The sequence below is a fragment of the Saprolegnia parasitica genome (assembly GCF_000151545.1).
Source record: "Saprolegnia parasitica CBS 223.65 unplaced genomic scaffold supercont2.7, whole genome shotgun sequence".
Lineage (NCBI taxonomy): Eukaryota > Oomycota > Saprolegniomycetes > Saprolegniales > Saprolegniaceae > Saprolegnia > Saprolegnia parasitica.
In genome coordinates, this window is record NW_012156401.1 from 370,611 (window position 1) to 385,987 (window position 15,377).

At 62.3% G+C, this 15,377-nt stretch overlaps 9 protein-coding genes across 9 annotated transcripts; 4 read left to right on the forward strand and 5 right to left on the reverse strand.

The window, feature by feature from the left end:
- Positions 1 to 12: 12 nt before the first annotated feature.
- Positions 13 to 1,611, reverse strand: SPRG_02850 (hypothetical protein; the record flags this gene model as incomplete). Its single annotated transcript, XM_012341437.1, has 1 exon — positions 13 to 1,611. The coding sequence occupies one exon, from the start codon at positions 1,609 to 1,611 to the stop codon at positions 13 to 15; it is 1,599 nt and encodes a 532-aa protein (XP_012196827.1).
- A 518-nt stretch (positions 1,612 to 2,129) lies between these two features.
- Positions 2,130 to 2,676, reverse strand: SPRG_02851 (hypothetical protein; the record flags this gene model as incomplete). Its single annotated transcript, XM_012341438.1, has 2 exons — positions 2,130 to 2,390; positions 2,557 to 2,676. The coding sequence occupies 2 exons, from the start codon at positions 2,674 to 2,676 to the stop codon at positions 2,130 to 2,132; spliced, it is 381 nt and encodes a 126-aa protein (XP_012196828.1).
- A 268-nt stretch (positions 2,677 to 2,944) lies between these two features.
- Positions 2,945 to 4,601, reverse strand: SPRG_02852 (hypothetical protein; the record flags this gene model as incomplete). Its single annotated transcript, XM_012341439.1, has 2 exons — positions 2,945 to 4,015; positions 4,077 to 4,601. 2 exons carry the CDS (start codon positions 4,599 to 4,601, stop codon positions 2,945 to 2,947), a joined length of 1,596 nt encoding a protein of 531 aa, XP_012196829.1.
- Positions 4,602 to 5,458: 857 nt separating this feature from the next.
- On the forward strand, positions 5,459 to 5,881 carry SPRG_02853 (hypothetical protein; the record flags this gene model as incomplete). Its single annotated transcript, XM_012341440.1, has 2 exons — positions 5,459 to 5,733; positions 5,782 to 5,881. 2 exons carry the CDS (start codon positions 5,459 to 5,461, stop codon positions 5,879 to 5,881), a joined length of 375 nt encoding a protein of 124 aa, XP_012196830.1.
- A 657-nt stretch (positions 5,882 to 6,538) lies between these two features.
- Positions 6,539 to 8,494, forward strand: SPRG_02854 (hypothetical protein; the record flags this gene model as incomplete). Its single annotated transcript, XM_012341441.1, has 3 exons — positions 6,539 to 6,555; positions 6,686 to 7,598; positions 7,656 to 8,494. 3 exons carry the CDS (start codon positions 6,539 to 6,541, stop codon positions 8,448 to 8,450), a joined length of 1,725 nt encoding a protein of 574 aa, XP_012196831.1. The 3' UTR covers positions 8,451 to 8,494.
- On the reverse strand, positions 8,385 to 8,871 carry SPRG_02855 (hypothetical protein). Its single transcript, XM_012341442.1, has 2 exons — positions 8,704 to 8,871; positions 8,385 to 8,656 (listed from the first exon to the last, which is right to left on the reverse strand). The coding sequence occupies exons 1-2, from the start codon at positions 8,839 to 8,841 to the stop codon at positions 8,471 to 8,473; spliced, it is 324 nt and encodes a 107-aa protein (XP_012196832.1). The 5' UTR covers positions 8,842 to 8,871; the 3' UTR covers positions 8,385 to 8,470.
- A 259-nt stretch (positions 8,872 to 9,130) lies between these two features.
- Positions 9,131 to 11,406, forward strand: SPRG_02856 (hypothetical protein). The gene has a single exon (XM_012341443.1). The coding sequence runs from the start codon at positions 9,164 to 9,166 to the stop codon at positions 11,354 to 11,356; it is 2,193 nt and encodes a 730-aa protein (XP_012196833.1). The 5' UTR covers positions 9,131 to 9,163; the 3' UTR covers positions 11,357 to 11,406.
- A 520-nt stretch (positions 11,407 to 11,926) lies between these two features.
- SPRG_02857 (hypothetical protein) lies at positions 11,927 to 12,997 on the forward strand. The gene is made up of 2 exons (XM_012341444.1): positions 11,927 to 12,595; positions 12,646 to 12,997. The coding sequence occupies exons 1-2, from the start codon at positions 11,948 to 11,950 to the stop codon at positions 12,880 to 12,882; spliced, it is 885 nt and encodes a 294-aa protein (XP_012196834.1). The 5' UTR covers positions 11,927 to 11,947; the 3' UTR covers positions 12,883 to 12,997.
- On the reverse strand, positions 12,951 to 14,639 carry SPRG_02858 (hypothetical protein). The gene is made up of 3 exons (XM_012341445.1): positions 14,341 to 14,639; positions 14,030 to 14,291; positions 12,951 to 13,979 (listed from the first exon to the last, which is right to left on the reverse strand). Exons 1-3 carry the CDS (start codon positions 14,579 to 14,581, stop codon positions 12,977 to 12,979), a joined length of 1,506 nt encoding a protein of 501 aa, XP_012196835.1. The 5' UTR covers positions 14,582 to 14,639; the 3' UTR covers positions 12,951 to 12,976.
- Positions 14,640 to 15,377: the final 738 nt, after the last annotated feature.

The following is a 15,377-nucleotide window of genomic DNA, read 5'->3' on the forward strand; positions in this document are numbered from 1 at the left end:
CAAGCGTCGTCATCAGGACGTGAAGACGTCTGGCGCCAGCGACTGCAGACCCAGCGACGTGGCCAGTGCTGTAATGTCTTGATCGTCGTCGTCTCCACTGGTCTCGTCACCTCGAGACGTAGCGTCCTTGTTGTCTTGCAGGTCGAGCATCACGTTCTTACTCAACGCCAAGGCCATGACACAGGCGCGTCGAGCGAGGTGCGAGAGTCCGTTGCTGCGTAGATGTATTGTCACCGCGTGCGGACAATGCATTTGGGTGATCGTCGACGCCAGCGATAGCACTCGGACAAGTCCACGCGCCAGTAGTTTCCACCGCAACGGACTTTTGGAGCCGGAAAGCGCATAGTGGCTCGAGCGGCGCCAGCTGGCTGCTTCGCCAACATCGTTGCCAGTGAGGTCCAACACCGTCCCGCAGCGACCGAGCCACTGGGGCAGGACGCTGCACAGCGCATCGAGTTGACTCGGCGTCAGGCTCGCGTGATCGAGGCCGAGCGTCTGCAGCGAGCTCGTCGATTGCAAGATCGTCACGAGTGATGTCAAGGCCATCGGTGCCAACGTGCAGTTCACAAAACGGAGGTGGCGCAGTCGATCGAGGGACGATGGCAGGTCATCGACGTCGCTGCTGATCGTCAGATGTTGGAGGCATCGCAAGCTGTCCACGGTCGCCAGCGCTTGTAACATGCTCGGCATCTCGCCTTCGATCACGAGCTCGCGAAGCGCCCGCGCGCCTCGGAGCTTGGCCGCCCACTTGGCGACAAAGCCCCCGACCGGATAGCGTGGGAGGCGAATCTGCAGCGTCGTCAGTCGGTCGGGCGTCGCGCGGCCGTTCGCCAACAGAATGGTCAGCGACACAGCGTTCATAAGCTGCAGTGCGACGAGCGTCGGCGATGTCAGCAGCGCATCCACAACGATAGAGGCCGTTCGGGAAAGAAACTCGATCGCCTGAAACGTGATCGACGACACGCGCGCAACCGCGAGCCATCGGCAGACGCTGCCGGCGTCATCAATCCACGAACGCTCCGAGCGGCGTTCGGAACCGAGCTGCAGGGTCTTCAGGTGAGGCCACGACAAAGTCATCATGGCCATTAGCGCATCGAGCGCGGCTTGGTCGACTTCTTCCCACAGTAAGTTGGCGCGCCGAACGTTGCAGCAGGCACGGAGCGCAGCACACAAGGCGGTGGTTTCTCCAAGTGGCATGAAGAGCGTCACGTCAATGATGTAGGCTGCATACTCGGTGAGCGAGCTGCCAAGTCGGCTTGCGTCATGTCCAACGTGGTTTGCCAGAGGCGAGCCGTGGGATGTGTCGTCGACGACAACCAACATGGTCGGTGGCAACAAGAGACGGTGCGGCCAGAATTGGGGAATGCGGAGTATGGAGATGACTGGCAGCGCCGTTTGAAGAAGCCCGCGCGCAGAGGCAGGCAGAGCGCCGCAATGGACTTGGGGCCAGACGAGCGATGGCGCGACCGTCTCCAAGAGCTGAAGGAGCGCGCGGAGAGAGTCGTCCAAGGCCGTGGCGGAGAGCGCAAGCAAGAAGTGGCGAACATCGTATGCCGACGCCAGGCAGCGCGTCACCTGAAACGCGATCACGGGCTGCTGGCTGACGTGCATCAAGGGATGGGAATTGACCCTGGTCCCCATCAACGTAACAATCCAACACACCTCACGTGTTGCCGGATTGTTGTCGGGTCCGCAAAACAGCTGTGACCACCCCAGATGGACCACATTCCTTAAGCTACGCTAGACTCTTTGCTATAGAAACCATCGCCATCTTTCGAGTCGAGATCGACAAGGCCCACAGACCAGCGCTCGGGCCCCCATGGCGACAGCACTCGCTCACAAGGCGCAGCGCGTCGACTATAGCCGCGCAGACACCCCGATGTATGCACAGGAAACTCAGTCACCAGGGGCTGGTCGTTGGCAAATGCATGCAGCCATGGATCGCAGCAAGTTCAGATACCTTGTTGTTGGCAGCACGACAGGTCAAGCGAGGTCACCGCGTTCTGACGACGACTGACACACGATCCCAGTTTGCAACAGTCGCGTCATAGATGTATGCTTATAGTACCAAACTGTGGCCTGCCCACTACGAAAACAAACAAAAGAGAGGAGCCCGTAGCGTCTCGGACCTAGAGCAGTGAGCACCATGCGGGCGAAGGATCGGCGGCGGCGGCGACGAACGTCTGGTGCTGCGCTTGTTGGCGCCGCCACTCGAGGTCGAAAAGCTTTCGTTCTTCCCGCTCTCGGTCTTGCCGCTGGATAGCTCTGTGTGTGGGCACGTAGAAGACAACTGGGTCGCGGACACCAAGACGCGTTGCAAGGACCGAGAGGCGGGCGTCGTAGTGCGGACTCTGGCTCAGCGACGCATCGAGAACGACGCGATCGAGGAACTGGCGATCGTCCAGCGTCAGCCATCGCGAACACGAATTAGTGTCGCGCTGACGCAGATACACCGCCGTATCTCGTTGCAAGGTGTTGCCTCCTCCGTTTCCGACGCGCGTCGCAGCCGTGCTCGTAGTACGTGGAGCCTCCACGAAGCGAGTTGGCGTGGATGACCTGGTTGAGCAGCAGGCGATCTGTATACGTCAGCAGATTCCGGTGCGCATTGTCGTCGCGCTGGCGGAGCCACGCGGCCAGACCGCGCTGCTCAGCGTCGATCGTCCAATCGAGCGGCATGGCGTAGAGACCGCAAAACACAAAATGCGGAGCCAACGGCTCGATTCAAGAACTCGGGACTACGGTCATCGCACCGTCCCACGCAGCGCTGCCGGTTCTCCTGACGACACGGCACTGCCACGTGAGCCTGCGGTGCCCGACTCGACTTGAAGGGACCACTGCGCGAGGACCTCGCCGACGTCGTTCGACCGGCGTCCAAACTGGGTCAGTGCCAGTGCTTTTCTCATACGACATAATTACCCAACCTTATATAGTACCACTCGTGAATCTACGTGTACGAGCTCGGGCGGCGCGGCGAGGTAAAGTACGCGTGCGTCGTCTCGGGCGACGCAAACACGCCGTTGGCGACTGCGCGGACGCTCAGGAGCTTGGCCTTGGCCTTGACGTCGTCCCAGCGCGCTTCGTTCGCGCGCAAATCGAGCGTCACGCGCTCGCACGTCGCTAGTGCTAGAATGCACGCGCGCAGCGCGAGCTCTGGCAGCTTATTGTGGCTGAGATCCAGGACAACGGCATGCGACGGCCGGAGCTGCGCCAGCGCCGAGGCGAGCACCATGGCCCGAATATGCCCAAGTGCCAGCAACGTCGGCCGCAACGGGCTCTTCATCCCCGAAAGCATGTACAGACATGACCGCAGCCGGTCGAGCTGGCCCAACTCGAGATGCGAGAGGTCCAGAAACGTGCCGCACCGACTCAGCCACGATGGAAGGACGTCGGCGAGCGCCGAGATCTGGCACGTGGTCAGCGTCGCGCGTCGCAAGCTCAGCGTCTGCAGACTCGTCGTCGTCTCGAGGAGCTGCGTCAGGCCATGGAACGCGTGGCTCGAAAACGAGCAGCGACTTAGATCAAGGTGGCGCAAGTGCGAGAGCCGTGGGAGCTCCTGCACATGGTCGCCCGCCACCAGGAGGTCGGTGAGGCGCGGCATCGTGGCGGCCGCGGCCACAAGACTGGTCGCGCCGGTCATGGACGCCGCGTCCATCTCGAGCACGGTGAGATGCGCCTTCTCCAGCTTCTTGGCCCACGCGTCGACGAGGTCTGCGTCCCAGTGCTGGAGCCGGAGGCGGAGCGTCGTGAGGTGCGACGGCAAGGGCGGCAACGCAGGCAGCGAGGGCAGGTTCGCGGCCACAAAGGCGCGCGTGAGGTTCGGCACGTCCCGCAGGTCCAAGCGCTTTACGGTAGGCGACTGCAGGAGCGCGTACGCAAGGAAGACGGCGCCGCGCGGCGAGAAATCAATGCCCTCAAATACCACGGACGTGACGTGGGACGCGCTGAGCCACGTGTAGAAGCCGCGAATGTCATCGAGCAGCGGCGCTTCATACTGCGTCGAGCGGAAGTGCACGTGCTGCACGCGGTCAGTCACCTCTCATCATGCCCAGAAAGTCGTCGATCGCCGGCTGGTCGACCTCGTCCCATGTCACCTTGGCCGTGCGGACGTTGGTGCAAAAGGTGAGCGCGCGGCACATGGCCTCGTTGTTCTCAGGCAAGAGGTCGAGGGTGACGTCGACGACCTTGGTCGGGCAGTCGTAGAACGCACTCGGGAGCATGATCACGGTGCGCGGCCGCGGGCTCGCGCGGGCATCTTGGGCGCGGCTGGCATGGTCGACGACCACGGACACGGTCGGCGGCAGCACGAGGCCGCAGCTGTCGACGTACTTGCTCACGCGAATCACCGGAATCGCCGGCAGCGCTCGCTGCAACACGCCGCGCGCGACGGCGGGGACGGCGGCGAGGTCGACCTCGGGCCACACGGCGTCGTGACGCACGACGTCGAAGAGCCGCAGGAGCGCCCAGAGCACGTCGTCCAGGGCCGAGTGGGGCAGCGCGTGGAGGAAGTTGAGGACGTCGTCGGGCGACGTCATGTAGCGCGTCACCTCGAGCGCGACCGCGGGCTGCTGCCACACGTGCATGATGGTCTGCTGGGCGGCCATGGTTTTGGCAATTGACATGGAGGAGGATTGGATTGCACTTTCTCATTCCCGGCGTTTGATTCGCTCGAATCAGATAAATGTAGCCAATCAAATGCGTTGCAAGCATCGTGGCCAAGTCCCGGAACTCGCTCGCGCCCACCCACGTTTCTGTCGCCAGCCCCCGACTGCCCACTTGGCTGCGAGGCGGCAAGGGTGTCCCCACGCGTCATCGCCTCTTGCTCGATGATAGACAGTCTGTACATGCACAGCTGCAAAATCACGGCCTTTCGCCGTCGCCACGGCGATTCAAAGGGATGTACCAGCACAGCTCACCGTACGGTATTAACGCATGCTCACGAAACAAGTGCGACGAATCTCGGCCACGACCGGCGAGTACCTTGCGTGCGACAGCAAGCTCGACCAAGGTGCTTCTCCGCGAGGTAATGATGCGCTTTCGACGCAAGCGGGCGAGTGATGGACGACTCGTCAACGGTGGAGCTCGTGTTCCGACACCTTTGGCCCTTCCACATTACCTACTGCAACCTGGCTCGTCGACGTCGTGGTACAACGACGCCTCCACACTCTCTGAAATCTGAGTGAGAAGCGCGACCAGCTTCGGTTGCCCAAGTCATTTTATATGCAGCCATGCGTCATCTTTGGTGTCCGCTGAATCCATGGGACGTGGGCATCCTCGGGTCGACCATCCGGGCGGATGTGTGGTGATAGCGTGGGAAGATCGCGATGGTTTTGGGCGATTAGGGTTGCCAGCCGGTTGCAGTGTACTTGATAAGGGAATTGGATGGCCAGGACCGGATACGTGCTGGTATCCGTATCGAGCAAACGAGCGTTGCGGCCCATTTTCGTGACCAAGCGACGAGATGGCGTCGGAACCGGCTTGGGCCTGCGTCGCGTCGTCGGCCTTCCCGCTCGTCTACGCCTACGGGAAGGACATGAGCCTCGGTGGGCGCCAGAGCCGCGTGTTGGAGAAGGACCACGCGAAGCTGCTTCAGGCGCTCGAACAGCAGCTCAAGCTCAAGGGCACGACGCACGCCAACAAGGCCGAGACGCTGCTCTTCTACAGCCACGCTCCGTTTCTCACGCAGCTCGAGCTCGAACTCGTGCTCGCCCGACTCGCCGAGCAGTTCCAGGCCATGTACATAGATAGACGCACCCTTTTCGTCCTGCTCATCCCACCGAGTAGCAACCAGCTGGGCTTTCGCCTCGCGATCTTGGAGATGGTCCGGCGCATCCAAGGCCAGTTCAAGCACAAGGACGTTTCCGATGCGACCAAGGTAGGATGACAGGTCGTCCATCGGCGAGGCTGCATCGCCCGGCGATAGATTGTAGGCCCGATCTACCAGGTGTTGCAGACGAGCGACGACGTTCAAACCCGCATTGTGGCGCTGCAGCTGCTCGCGCTCCTCGCCACATTGGTTCGAGACGACGTCTCTGTGCACCAAGTGTACGCAGACCCGTGCTGTCGATGCTCGTTCATCACACGCGGTCACTGTAGCGTCCTCGCCCGCTGCGTCGCGACCCACAGCGACGAAGCCGCAGCTGCGCAGGACACTGCGCGCGCCATGCTGGCCCACTCGCCGGTCTTTCAGCGCACGCTGCTCACGCATCTGCTTGCAGAGGCGACGTCGACTGACAAGTTCCTTGCGCAAGTGGCGCTTTTGCCTCTGACAACCGCGTCGTCGGCCGAAGCCGCTCTCGTACACCGTCTCTGTCGTCTTCATGGCGCCTCACGCCGTCTTCTCGTAGGCCCTCACCAAGTGCGACGCGCTGCGCAACGTACGGCAATGATATATGGCATTTCTGCTCATGCGTCTGCTCTCTGCTCTCGCTCTAGGACGCGATGGTGCAGAGCCCGAATGGCGATCTCTCGTACATCCGCTCGCCATATCTGCGACCACTCGTGCTCACCATGACGGCGCTCTCGCTGCAGCTACCGCCCGATGCTGTCGACCGACAGGTACGAAGCCAAGACGTTTTAGTTTTCAAGGTTTTCTTGTAGCTTGGCGTGCTCCAGACGCTTGTAACAGCATCATCGGCATCGCTTCGGCGGATCGCCGTTGCTGGCATCGCCAAGATGCTGGACGCAGCGCGCCCCGTCCCACCGGCGTCGTGCCCACGCTGCTTAACGCCGCTGCCGACGTCTCGATTGACTCGGCCTTGCTGCTGTGCATCGTCTCGCAGCTCGAGGTGGCGGCGCGCTCGGTGGACATCCCACTCGCGTCGCTTCGATGGCTCACGGCGGAGACCGACCCCAAGCGCACAAGCCTCTTCCTCCACATGGCGTACCACGCGAGTCGGCGGAGCGTTCCCGGCGCACTCCTCGAGCTCCTCCGCGTCCTCGCCGTCACGGCAACGCACCCCGTGTCCGTCGGATCGACCACAATTGTCCGCAAAGCGCTGCAGCTTGTCGAGGCGCTGGTCCGCGAGATGCCAGCCGCGGTCGTGCCAACCATCGGGCCGGTGCTGCTGCAGCTACTGTCGACGTCGACGCCGCACACGGACGCGCTCTGGGTGGCCATGTCGCATCTGGCCTGGTACATGGCCGTGCCGAACGAGGTTGCAGCGTCGGCCCTGGCGTTGCCGTCGTCGTCGCGGTCGCTCGCGATCGTCGTGTCGCTTTTACGCAGCGGAGGCGACGCGGAGGCGCTCGTCTTGCGCGCGCATGCGGTCCACCGATCGGCGTACATGTCGTTCAAGCTCGCGCGCGAGTGTGTCTTGCACGGCGCGTTTGCCACGGCGGCGCAACTGCTGCCGACGGTCCTTGCAAGCACCTTGTCGTCGATGACGCACCACTGGACGAAAGCTGTCGCCTTGTGGGTCGACGGCGAAGCGCTCGTCTGTGCCACGACGTCGGCCGTACCTTTGCGTGCGTTTGATGCGCTGCACGAGGCCCTCGCCACGCTGCAGCTCGCGGCGTCCAGCGACGTTGCCTTCGAGACACTGTATAGCTTTGTGTCGGCGCGCCTGGGGTTTCTCAACACGCTCCAGTCGGCGCTGCAGGTCTCGTCCTCGCTGTCTTGATGCTCTTGGTGCTCAGATTCGGTCTTCGCTGTGTAGTACGCCTTTGAGAGTATCATCGCGTCCGGCCACATCTTCTCCTCGACCAAGTGGACTGACCTCCAGCACCAGCTGCAGCGCCACGCCCGGGCGTTTGCTCTCCTCAGCCACGCCGCGTGGTCGACGACCGACCTCGATGCCCTCGCCAGTCACATTAGCCTCTGCGAGCTGGTGGCCGTGGCCATTGACAAGACGGTGCACGGACGGACGGCGACGGTGGCGACGCCGACGGTGCTACCCCGGCACCCGTCCTGGCAGTTTGTTGCCGACTATGCCGCCCACCTCGCGGCGACGGAAGCCACGCAAATGGAGTCGCTCGTGGCGCTCCTCCAAGCCGTGTGTACGCTTCCGTGCGCGGTGCCGCGACCGCTCATGCGCAGTGACGCGCCGGCGCTGTCTCTGGACATGACGCTCGCGCCAGGCCCCAGCGTCAAGCAGATTTCGCGCACGGTGCTCGGCGTTACGACGGCCGTCGACTTGGCTGCCACCATACACGTCTCGCTGCAGCTCGATGCGACCGTGTCGGCGTCGAGTCCTTTGCGCGACCTTAGCGGACGCGGAACGTTGCAACTCGAAGTGACCCTCTCGTCGGACGGCGCGACGACAGTGTTTGAGGCGCCGTTGCTGGCGCATGGCGACGGCAGCTGTAGCAGCCACGTGCCACTGGTCATTGACGCGGCGCGCCTCGGCGAGCACTCGTCGCATGCGATTTCGGTCGCGGCGTGGGTCGCGACGCCAACGCGCAGGTGCCTTCTCGCGGCGAAAGCGCTCGATCGAACTGTCGTCGTGTATTGAATTGATGGATCGATGATCGACTAACTAAAGAACTGCATGATGATGTACATACTGGTGAGGAGGACGGTCATCGAGATGACGACAGCGAGCGTCGGGTACTTGTGCTTGCGCTCGAGCACCTTGATGTGCGGCTTCTTGGCCGGCTCGGCCGCGCTCGTGTGTCGCTGCACGTACTTGGCGTGGCGCGGGTCGTTGGCCAGTGCCATCTACCATAGCGCAGCATGACGTTGCGACGAGCGTTGCGCTATCGCACCTCGTACGCGGCGTGGCTGAAGGCAAAGACAGGCGTGTGCACGCTGCGCAATGGGTCCCACGCATAGACGTCGGCGGCGGGCGGCTGCCGGCCATCGGCGACCGCAGCGAGGAGGACGATGGCGTAGGCTGGTCGCATGGCACCGTTTCAAAAATGCAACGGCCGCACGCCCATGCACCTTTTGCCGGGATCGACAAGCTGCAGGCTGGCGGCGCGGTCCCGCCATGGCCGCGTCGCTCGTCGCTGGTCGGATCGGCGCCGGCTGGTTGGCTCCATGGTGGATCGAATGTGGGTGCTAAAAAACGCGTTGCGTTTTAGCTGTTTAACCGCGGGTAAAGGGGCTTAAACGCGTTTAAAACCAAAAAGAACGGCGCGTGTAACGCAGTTGAACGACTTGGAGTTTGTATGATGTGCAGAGTGGGGGCTCATTTTATTCCTTTGCGACGACGACGGCAGCAGCATGGCCAAGTCCCGCAAGCTCAACCCGTGGGCAGAGCAGATGATCGCGGCCTTCCAGCTGCCACCGCTCAAGGACGACGAGTACTTTGTGCAGTGGGAGACGGGCCGGCTCGGCGTCAACATCATGGAGGACAAGGAGTCGGAGCTGCCGATCGTCTGGACGATCATTGATCCATCGAGCCCACTCGCGGCCGCGATGGAGGTGGGCGACTACCTCCTCTGCGTCAACGAGCTCCGCGCCGAAGACAATACGTTCCACAGCTTTCTCCAGCTTCTCACGACCAAGCAAAAGCCGGTACTACTTCGCTTTCGCCGGGCGCGACCACGCGACGACACACAGCCGGAGCCGCCCTTGCCGCGGTCCAAGTCGTTCAAGGGCGAGACCAAGCCCAATGGCGAAAAGCCAAGCTTGAAGCCAAGCCTGAGCAGCGACAGTCTCTTTCGCAACCGCGCGCCCTCGCGCTCGTCGCGCAAGCTCGACGTGCCGACAGTACGGATCGAGAGCCCGGAGGAGCCCAAGCCCGTCTCGCCGCGCGACCTCCTGGCGATGGACCCGTACCGCAAGTACCGGTACGAGTTTGAGTGGGTCGACGGTGCACTCGGCTTGTACTTTGGCGAGGATGAGAGCCTGAATATGCCCGTGATCACACGCACGCTGCCGCATGCGAGTCCGGAGCTGCTCACGAACGTAGCACCCAACGACATTCTCGTCTCGGCCAACGGCCTCTCGTCCTACGACGTGTCCTTTGCAGACTTTTTCACACAGCTCCAGCACTGGCCCAAGCCGATCCACCTCGTGTTCCAGACAGCGCGTCCGCCAAGCCCGTCAACGCCGAAAGGCGCGCCGCCATCGAGTCCGCCCCACGACCCGATCAACCGCGTGCCGAGCCCACCGCCAGACCACGTCCAAGAGCCGGTGCGCGAGTCGACCAAGATGAAGATCATGTCGTTTGGCCACAAGGCACTCAAGCCGACGACCGTGTCGCCCAATCTGACAACAACGACGTCGACACCACCGGGACGCGAGAAGGCGGCGCCCAAGCCCATTGTGACGACACCGCCCCGAGACACGACAGCATCGCTGCTGCATGCACCGGCGCCATCCCCGCCGAGGGTCGCCGGCAAAGGCAAGGCCAAAGCGTCGTCGCCTGTGACGAGCGAGCCGTCGCCACCGTCCACCCTGACACACACTGCGTCACCGCAGACAAAAGCGTCGCTGTCGCCGCCGATGCCAGTCGCGCGGTCGACCTCTCCGCCGGCACCGACACCGGTGACGTCACCGAGTCCGACGCCTGTCACATCGCCACCGCCACCGCCTGTCTCGTCGCCGAATCCGGCCGATGCCAAGACGCCTGTCTTTGAGGACAGTGACTCGGACGACGAGGAAGGCGACCGCAAGGCATTTGGGTCCGAGTACTTGGACGACGACTTGCCGCCCGCGGTGGCCGACCCGCCGCCGGTCGTCGTCGTTGCCCAGCACGATGCGCTGTTCGCATCAACCAGTCACGACGACGACAGTGCGTCCGAGGTTGACTCGGACATGGACTTGGATCTCGAAGAGGAGGAAGAAGAGGGCACGGTGGAGAACGAGCCGATGCCGAAGCTCGACTACCCGGTGCGGAAGGAGCGGTCGTCCGAGGCCGCCGTCGACGATGGTCCGCGGGTCTCGAGCGTGCCAAAGCCATTGCCGTCCCGCGGTGGCGGTGAGCGTTCGGGGAAAGCGCGCGGCCGCGGCAAGAACAAGCGCAGCAGTGCCAGCGGGGCGGCCAAGCTGGCCAAGATTACAGAGAACGACGAGCAGACGATCCCGCTGCTCGAGCCCAACTCGGTCAACATGAAGCTCAACGTTCGCGGGAAACTCAAGAGCCAGCGCGTGAGCAAGATGGACACGCCCGACAGCTCGCTGTACCTCCTCAAGTGGAAAGAAAACCGCAGCATTGGCCTCCAGCTGCGCGAGTGCCGGCTCAGCAAAGGCGTCTACCCGATGGTCGTCCTTGTCTGCCGAGAGCCATGCTGCGAGTCGCTCCGGCACGTGAGCGTCGGCGACGTCCTCCTCGAGATCAACGGTCGCGACACGGCCATGATGGGTGTCAAGAAGACGATCAGCTTTGTGAAAACGTGCAGTAAGACCGCGCTCCTCAAGCTCAAGCGCGGCCCCGGCTTCTCCGTGCAGCGCGTCAGCGCCACGTTCTAACCCGCGGAGGACTGGTAGATTAATAGTGAACGCAGCGTTCCGTTAGAGTGTCGCTCTCGAGCAATCCGTGGCGGGTCGTCGCACTGCAAGAGCACGACCTAGAGCCACAAGTTTACAGTCGATGGCCTACGTAAAGCCATCGTCCACTGATCGCAGTACATTGAGCCAGCGGCGTCTCGTCGTGGGCTGTATGCACTGGGCGAAGAGCGCACAGTATTGTCGAAAACGAGCCGCGCACGTTGGCACTGTGGTGTCCAGCAAGCATGTCCTTGCAGATGGGCCTTCCTTCACCGCCTCGCTCAACATGTTGCCTGCTGTCAAGAACCACCTACCTTGATGGGCCAGATGCCAACGCCACTGGGAAAGAGAAGAGAGGGTCAGCACGTACGGGTGTTATAGAACCCCTTAGCTCCTGCGTGTGAAGCAGGACTCCACCGACGGGACAAAAGGTGGTCGACCAACTGCATCCTGCCACCTGCGCCGCCGACTTGCGCCGACAAGATTCTCGTGGTGCTTGCGGAAGGCGCCACGAAAGATCTTGCGCTTTGTATGCGCCACAAACTTCGACGAAGACGACGATCGTCGACTTCGATGCGTATTTTCGAAAGAGCAGCGAGCAGGATGGCCGGACGCTTCAAGGTGGCGCTGTGCCAGCTCGCAGTCGGCGACAAGAAGGCGATCAACATCGCGCGCGCGACGGCGGCGGTCGAGGAGGCGGCGCGGCAGGGCGCGCAGGTCATCTCGCTGCCCGAGTGCTGGAACTCGCCGTACGCGACGTCGTCCTTTCCGCAGTACGCCGAGGAGATCCCGGCGACGGCGCTCGTGACCGAGGCCGACCACCCGTCGACGCACATGGTGCTCTCGCTGGCGAAGCGCCTGGGCGTCTACCTCGTGGGCGGCTCGATTCCCGAGCGCGAGAATGGCAAGGTCTACAACACCTGCGTGATCGCAGGTCCGGACGGCGCGCTCCTCACCAAGCACCGCAAGGTGCACCTCTTTGACATTGACGTGCCCGGCAAGATCACGTTCAAAGAGTCGGACACGCTCTCGGCCGGCAGCCAAGTGACGGTCTTTGACACGCCGTGGTGCAAGATTGGCGTCGGCATCTGCTACGACATTCGCTTCCCCGAGCTTAGCATGCTCATGAAGAGCGCTGGCGCCAAGTTCCTCATGTTTCCCGGCGCGTTCAACCTCACGACGGGACCCGCGCACTGGGAGCTCCTCCAGCGCGCGCGCGCCGTAGGACATCCCAACTTCCTGCGCATGGTGCTCATAGAATGCGCTTCTAGGTCGACAACCAGCTGTACGTGGCGGCCACATCGCCGGCGCGCGGGCCCGAGGGTGGCTACCAGGCGTGGGGCCACTCGTCTGTGGTGTCGCCGTGGGGCGACGTCGTTGCGACGACCGAGCACGGCGAAGCCATCGTGTATGCCGACATTGACATTGAGCAGGCCGACGAGATGCGCCGCAACATCCCGACGGCGCTGCAGACGCGCTCGGACCTCTACAAGCTCGAGCGTCTCTAAGCGTTTGTTCGCTTACAATGGTCTCGTGTCATGTCGTTGTTGGTCACCTAACGCCATGACGCACAATGTACACAAATACACGGCTTCTTGCGTCTTAATAATGATAGTCCATGCGGTAAAAGGGTCGAGCGCTGGCGAGGAAATCGTACGAGCACGCAAGCGCGATCTGGAGGAGCACGTCACTGCTGTCCGTGACGTGCAGGCGCTGCGTGTGGAAGGCGGCGTCCGAGACAGAGAGCGTCGCGGTGACGAGGAGGTCGCGTTGGTCGCTGCCGCTCACGACCGACCCGACGAGGTACCGGTGCTGGCCGTGGATGACCATGTTGGAGAACGCAAAGGATGTCGTGAGCTTCCCTTGGGTCACGAGCTCGGACATGAGGAGGAACTGGTAGCCCCTTCGCCACGACTTGCGGAACATACCGACGACTTCTTCGGCGCCAGACGAAACGACGCGGGCGACGACGATCATGGGCTGGTTGGCGCCGTACCGCTTGAGCGTCATGGTCATCAGGCCGCGCTGCGACGCATCGGATAAGATCCACTTGGTCTTAGTGGACCGCTTCACCGTGAAGAGCGGTCGGCAGCCAAACCCGAGGACGGTGCACAGTGCATAGTTGGTGCTGGACGTGAGCTGCTCCTTGTCGAGCGTGAAGAGACAGTCCGTGTACAAGGCCAGCATGCAGTGGATGCGAAGCATGTCCATGCACACGACCTCCTCGACCTTGGCGTCGTGCTCTTCGTCGTCGCTCGTTGCGATCTGGCGCGGCCGGCCGTGCACGTGCGCGCCAAAGAGCGCAATGGCCTCGACGTACACGTCGCACAAGCACTCTTGGAGCTCGTCAAACGTGTCGGTCGCGACGGACGCGTCATCGTCATCAAACGACGCCGTCTTCGTCTTCTTCGGCGACGCGGCGGCCTCGTGGTCCTTGGCGAGGACCGTGACGAGCTCTTCGTGGAGAAGGGTGTTGGTCTGGCACCCGACCAAGTCTTGGTACGCGCGCTGGGTCGCGATTTCTGGAATTTGCGAAATGGCGTGGAGGCAGCCCATGACCTCCTCCGACATGCGCTCGAGGGATGCAATCGCACGCCGCATGGAGCTAGACGAAGGAAGTGAGAGAAGCGCACATGATGTGACGTCGACGCATACCCTTTGAAGGACTCTTCGACGTATCTCGAGTGCACTGCGTCGGTGTAGAGCGGACCGAGCTTCTCGTCGGCGAGGAGCGCCTTCTGGTACGCGCGGTACTCGTTCCACGCGCACTTGAACTGGTGCGACACGTTGTTCACGGTGATGATGTACGTGAACGGCACGGCCCACATCGTCGACGACGACGGCGCTGCGCGCATTTGCTTTTGCTCAATCCGGATCGGCTCGGGCTTGGTCCACGAGCCCTTGTGGCGGTAGCTCTCTATAAGGCCGTCGTATGAGCGCGGCGCAATGGCCTCGGACGCGCGTACCAGAGAGGCCATCTTTGGTCGCGTGCGTTGGACAGACATAGAGTGGCATGATGAACCAGTCGTCATACGGAATCGTGAGCGTGTCAAGCTTCGGGGACGCCTTCTCCGCCGACGAGGGCTCCGAGTGCGACCGCGTCGCCGCCTTGGGCTGCTTCCCGCGCCGGACCGGGACGTCAATGCTCGTCGGCGTGAGCGCGATGAGGCTCGTCATCGGCGCCCGGACGTCGCCAGCTGCGAACATGCTCCTGCCGAGGTAATCTGCCAAAGTGGCAGGCGCCCAGAAAATAGGCCCACAATCTTTCCCGCTTGGTGAGTAACCCAAGTGCAACCTGGCTCCCACTCTGGTTTCGCACCAATCAAAGCGCTGCTTTCCGTTACATCGTGTCCTGATTGGCCATTGTGTCTCACGTCGCGTCAGAGGGCCCATAGAAAGACCAAGATATCCATGGTCGGTTCTGCCTAATTAGGACTTTGGGCTGTGGGAAATGACGCATTTCGCACATCACAAGGATGCGCCACGTTGAAGACGACACTATATCGCGCTGCTTGATGTCAAGTAGTGTTGGCGACGCGGCTTGCCACAAACAAGAGAGGTTGCAACCGATAGCGTCAACAAGGACAACATGGCGTGGTGGCACTAAGCAGCAAGTGATCGGAGCTGGCGCCATCTCCCGCTTTGACTGGCCCGATTGTCGTGCAGGCAAAGCGACGCAGTTGCAGCCAAGTGGGTGCGATCCGTCGTGGTGCGAAAACACATGCAAGCACATCGAAGCACCGCGCACGCCGAGCGATCGGCGGCCTCGGGTCGTTGCGGTCTACCATTATAGCTGGTACCGGTATTATAGTAGGAGAGCCGCCGACATTTGCTGCTGTGTGTCGGCAACGCAACATGACACGGTGAGGAGATTCACTGCAGTTGGGTCCGCAGAATCGCTTCGTCAAAGGTTTCGAATGTTGGCACCATCTCGAAACGGCTCGAAGATCGTCGCCGCCAGCGAGATACCCATGCGCCGCCTTGCACGCTACCGACGCGCCGA